At 53.4% G+C, this 5,000-nt stretch overlaps 1 protein-coding gene across 1 annotated transcript in view; it reads right to left on the bottom strand.

Annotated features, from left to right (window-relative positions):
- The window catches only part of LOC122262535 (transient-receptor-potential-like protein), a 20,811-nt gene that overhangs the window by 2,491 nt on the left and 13,320 nt on the right, over positions 1-5,000 (bottom strand). The window contains exons 12-16 of the mRNA XM_086537255.1: positions 4,983-5,000; positions 4,202-4,375; positions 2,259-2,484; positions 801-1,011; positions 42-277 (exon numbers count right to left, since the gene is read on the bottom strand). The exon at positions 4,983-5,000 is cut by the window's right edge and continues 178 nt beyond it. Coding sequence (XP_086393381.1) covers positions 42-277; positions 801-1,011; positions 2,259-2,484; positions 4,202-4,375; positions 4,983-5,000 — 865 coding nt within the window. The remainder of the gene's footprint in view (positions 1-41; positions 278-800; positions 1,012-2,258; positions 2,485-4,201; positions 4,376-4,982) is intronic.

The following is a 5,000-nucleotide window of genomic DNA, read 5'->3' as shown; positions in this document are numbered from 1 at the left end:
ACGATCCATCCCTGCGACTGTGTTATCCCCCGGAGGCTTACCATCCTTCGTGTGCGGGGGCATCGGGGTCTCGGCGGGGGAGTGGTGGGGGCTCAGATCCAGGCTCTTGATGGCGTCCAGGAGGTGGGGGCCGGTGTACAGGTCGGGGAAGGGCGAGCATCCTCGGGAGGACCCTGGGGACCCGTCAGGAGTTCCTTCTTCCATCCTGCGGCGGGCCTTGTCGATGGCTTCTCTCAGGTTCTCACGACCTTCCTGGTTGCCAATACCGATCTGGGACCTGAGGTGGAGGAGGGGGGTGGGGGTGGAAAGGAAGGGGTTAACATGGTGGATTGGTTCTCGCAAAGGCACAGCTAAGCCAAGCCACAGGGTGTTGCAACTTAATGAAAGTTCATTTAACGGCTCGCATCATCCTTCAGGTATTTACAAATAAGGAATTCTACTTTAATTAGAAAATACTTTCGGTTGAACAGATAAATCATTGGGAAAATAAAAGTCTATAAAAAGACCTATCCATAAACTGAAACCCACAGAGGTTCACAACAACCAACTTACGAACTTGACAACCCTACAACCTCCAATCTGCAGGTTACACTCAACCCCCAACAATCTGCAATCTACAACTTCCAACAATCTGCAATCTACAACCTCCAACAATCTGCAATCTACAACCCCCAACAATCTGCAATCTACAACCTCCAACAATCTGCAATCTGCAATCTACAACCCCCAACCCCGCTAACCCCCGACCCCCGAACCCCCAACAGCTTCACAAACAACCAACAACCGCCGTCAACACTCACGAGCGCGAGGCTCCCTCGACGATGCTAGCAAGATCCGGGGGCTTGTTGGCCATGGCGAGTTTAGCGACGCGCTTGAAGCGGCTGCTGGCTCCTTCCTCGACCGGCGTATCCTTCACCTCTCGGTTGGGGTCGTCCGAGCCCATGGCGGGAGACACGTGGAAGTCGCGCATCAGACGTCGCTCCCACACGCGCATCTTGCGGCCCAGGGCGGCTGTGGGGTGGCGTGGGGAGGAGGTGCGAGGGAGGGAGGGAGGGAGGGAAGGAGGGAATGGGGGGAGGGGAGAGGGGGGAAGGAGGTGCGAGGGAGGGAGAGAGGGAGGAGGAGGAGAGGGGGAGGGGGAGTGAAGAGGGGGAAGGAGGTACGAGAAGGGGGTGAGAGGGGAAGGAGGTGCGAGGGAGGGAGGGAAGGAGGTACGAGATGGGGGTGAGAGGGGGGAAGGAGGTGCGAGGGAGGGAGGGAAGGAGGTACGAGATGGGGGTGAGAGGGGGGAAGGAGGTGCGAGGGAGGGAGGGAGGGAGGAGGAGGAGAGGGGGAGGGGGAGGGGGGAAGGAGGGGCGAGGGAGGGAGGGAAGGAGGTACGAGATGGGGGTGAGAGGGGGGAAGGAGGTGCGAGGGAGGGAGGGAAGGAGGTACGAGATGGGGGTGAGAGGGGGGAAGGAGGTGCGAGGGAGGGAGGGAAGGAGGTACGAGATGGGGGTGAGAGGGGGGAAGGAGGTGTGGATGAGGGGGGAAGAGGTGCGAGGGTGGGGGAGGTGTGGGTGAGATGGGGGAAGGAAGTGTGGATGAGGGGAAAGGAAGGGGAGAGAGGTAGGAGGAGGGTTGGATGAGGGGGGAGGAAAAGGGGAGAGGGGGTAGGTGTGGATGGAAGGGGGAATAGGAAAGGAGGAAGAGGATGAGAGATATCATTATACATTGTTGTCCGTAATTGGTTGAGTGTAAAGAATAGATCATTGCAAATATACAGATGGAGATAAACCGAAACAAATAAATGAATTTAAACATGTTAAAAACCGACCGCATACATACAAACAAAACAAAAGGCCATGAAATAAAAATAAAACTCATAAATTCAATCTGAAACCCTCTCTGACACACACACACACACACACACACACACACACACACACACACACACACACATACACACTCCACTCGCCTCCCCCCCCCCCCCACACACACACACCTTCCACCCATACTCAACTTGCCTCACACCCGTCCCCGCCCCTCTTCCACCCACACTCCATTCGCCTCACCCCTCACCCCCCTTCCACCAACACTCCACTTGCCTCACCCTTCCCCCCCTTCCACCCACACTCCACTCTCCTCACTACCCCCCCTCCTTCCACCCTCACCAAATCATCCATCCATCCATCCATCCATCCATCGAATTCGAACACAACCGAATCCGAACTCGAAGCCGAATCCAAAGCCGAACCCGAACCCGAACCCGAACTTACCCCGACTCTTCTTAGCGCAAGAGGAGACATCCATGCCGTTAGCTCCGAAGAGGTCAATCAGTTCGAACCGCAGCGACGAGATGTCACCCTTGACTTCGCTGATGTCATCCTCGTTGATGGGGCGTTCTTCGTTTCGGCGTTGCAGAGAGCATACGTAGCGCCAGAGGAGAGCGCGCATGACGGAGAGGTAGCGGTAATCGCGGGCCTTGCGACGGCGAGTTTGGGTCTGTTGGGGGGAGGGAGACGTGGGGAGGGGGGGGGGGCAGAGGAAGTGGAAGGGGGGGAGACAGAGGAAGTGGAAGGGGGGGGGGGAGACAGAAGAAGTGGAAGGGGGGAGGGAGGCAGAAGAAGTGGAAGGGGGGAGGGAGACAGAGGAAGTGGAAGGGGGGGAAACAGAGGAAGTGGAAGGGGGGGAGGCAGAGGAAGTGGAAGGGGGAGGGAGGCAGAAGAAGTGGAAGGGGAGAGGTAAGCAGAAGAAGTGGAAGGGGGGGAAACAGAGGAAGTGGAAGGGGGGGAGGCAGAGGAAGTGGAAGGGGGGGGGGGCAGAGGAAGTGGAAGGGGGGGGGGGCAGAGGAAGTGGAAGGGGGGGGAGACAGAGGAAGTGGAAGGGGGGGAGGCAGAGGAAGTGGAAGGGGGGGGGGAGACAGAGGAAGTACGTGAAAGGGGGGTAGAGATAGAAAGTATGTGAAAGGGGGTTAGGAAGGGGGGAGGGGGGAGGAAGGAATGGGGGTTAGGAGAAGGAGATGGGGAGAGATGGAAGGGGAAGGAGGGGAAGGATGGAGGAAGAGGGAGTAGGAGGATAAGGACGATGAAGAAGGAAGAAGGGGGAAAGAGAGGGGAAAGTGAAGAAGACGGTAGAGAGGGAGAATGAAAAATAAGAAAGGTAGGGATAAAGGTAAGAGGAGAGAAGGAGATGGAAATTAATAAGTAATAAAGTGGCAAGAAAGAGGGGGAGAGAGAAGGGAAAAAAAGAGAATATAGTGGAGTGTAATCAGTTGCCTTTAGTAACACGTGCTTGGTAGAGAAACATGCACAAGCGCGCACATACAGAGAGAGAAAGAGAGAGAGAGAGAAGAGGAAAATGTAGAGCGAAAGAAATGGAAACAGAACAAAGAGAAAGAGAAGCAACACGATAAAATATTCTACTAAAATATTTCAACAAATTCCTCAAAAACACATGAAAAAATATCCCACTCTAGAATAAAAAGCCCCCCTCCCCCTCCTCCTTTCCCCTTCCCTTCTTCTCTTTTCACCCCCCCCCACCCTCCCCTCCTTCCCACTTCCCATTCCTTTTCTGCTTTCCCTTCTCCTCTCATCCTCCCTCCCAGGCTCTCTTCATCTCCTCCTACTTTCTCTTCCCTTCTTCCTATTCTAAATTCCCCTTCCACTCTTTTGCCTTTCCCCATCCCACCTACCTTTCCCTTCCCTTCCCATTCTCCCCTCCATCCCTCCCTCCCGCCTTTCTCCTTTTCCTTCCCTTCCCCTCTCCTCTATCCCTCACAACCCTCCCTCTCCCCACCTCCCATCTCTCCCCTTCCTTCCCTCTTCCCATCTCCCCTTTCTCTTTTCCTATCCCCCATCCGTCCCATTTTCCCCCCTCCCCGTCTCCCTCCCTTCCCCTCTCCCTTATCCATCCCATTTCCCCCCTTCCCCTCTCTCCTATCCCTCCCACCTTCCCCTCCCTCCTACCTTCCCTTCTCTCCTACCTTCCCTTCTCCCTGCCAACTCCCTTCCCTTCCCCCCCTCCCTCCCACATTCCCCTTCTCCCTGCCAACATCCTTCCCTTCCCCCCTCCCTCCCCCCTCTCCCTGCCAACTCCCTTCCCTTCCCCCCTCCCTCCCACATTCCCCTTCTCCCTGCCAACTCCCTTCCCATCCCTCCCCCCTCCTTACCCCACCTCCCTCCCCCTCCCTCCCCCCTTACCGCCATCCTCAAACACCTACCCTCGACGACATCCTACGAACGAGTTCCTCCTGTCGGCTGTTCTTGCCACACATCCTCATGAAGCTCTTCGGTGTCGGGAAGATGTTGAAAGGAGGAGGCAGGGTGTTGCCCATCTCGAAGTAGGACATCCACAGCTTGGTGCGAGCGAACTTCCATTCCGTGTCGGCGTGTTCCTGTCGGGGAATCGGACATGGGTTATCGGGAATGAGAATGGGAATGGGAACGGGAATGGGTGGTGTGGCGAGATAGAGATATAGATGTAGGTGATTAAGTTTATTGTGAGGTGTTTTTTTTTTTTTTTTTTTTTTTTTCTTAGGAATCAGTGAAATTGGTTAGAATAAAGGGATGTGTGATGAAATATTATGAAGTTGTAGATAATGAAAGGAAAGAAGTAGTGTGCGTTCAAATAACCAACGAAGGGAAAATACTGTTCATCTATGAAGTCTCTCAGAAAGTACTAAATAAAAGTTGTGTATGAAGAGTGTTACTTTCCTATAATATATCATAAAAAATATTACCATTATCATCATCATTGATATTTTGGTTATTGCTAACGTTATCAGTAAATTAGTAAGCCAATATCACTACTCTTGCTATTATCCTAATCATTATCATTATCAAATTCATGACAATTAACAGTACCAACACTAATATCCTAACCCCACTACCCATCTTCCCAAGATCCAAAAATCCGCAAAGACAAAACAAATAAAACAACCCCTACAAACAACAACACAACAAAACAAAACAAAACAAAAACTTCTCAAAAAAACAACTCACAACAATGAAGGAATAGGA

Source organism: Penaeus japonicus, unplaced genomic scaffold (genome assembly GCF_977035675.1).
Source record: "Penaeus japonicus unplaced genomic scaffold, GWHDUDI00000001_assembly GWHDUDI00000005, whole genome shotgun sequence".
In the NCBI taxonomy this organism is placed as follows: domain Eukaryota; kingdom Metazoa; phylum Arthropoda; class Malacostraca; order Decapoda; family Penaeidae; genus Penaeus; species Penaeus japonicus.
Note: the sequence above shows the minus strand (reverse complement) of the source record. Positions and strands in the feature narration are given on the sequence as shown.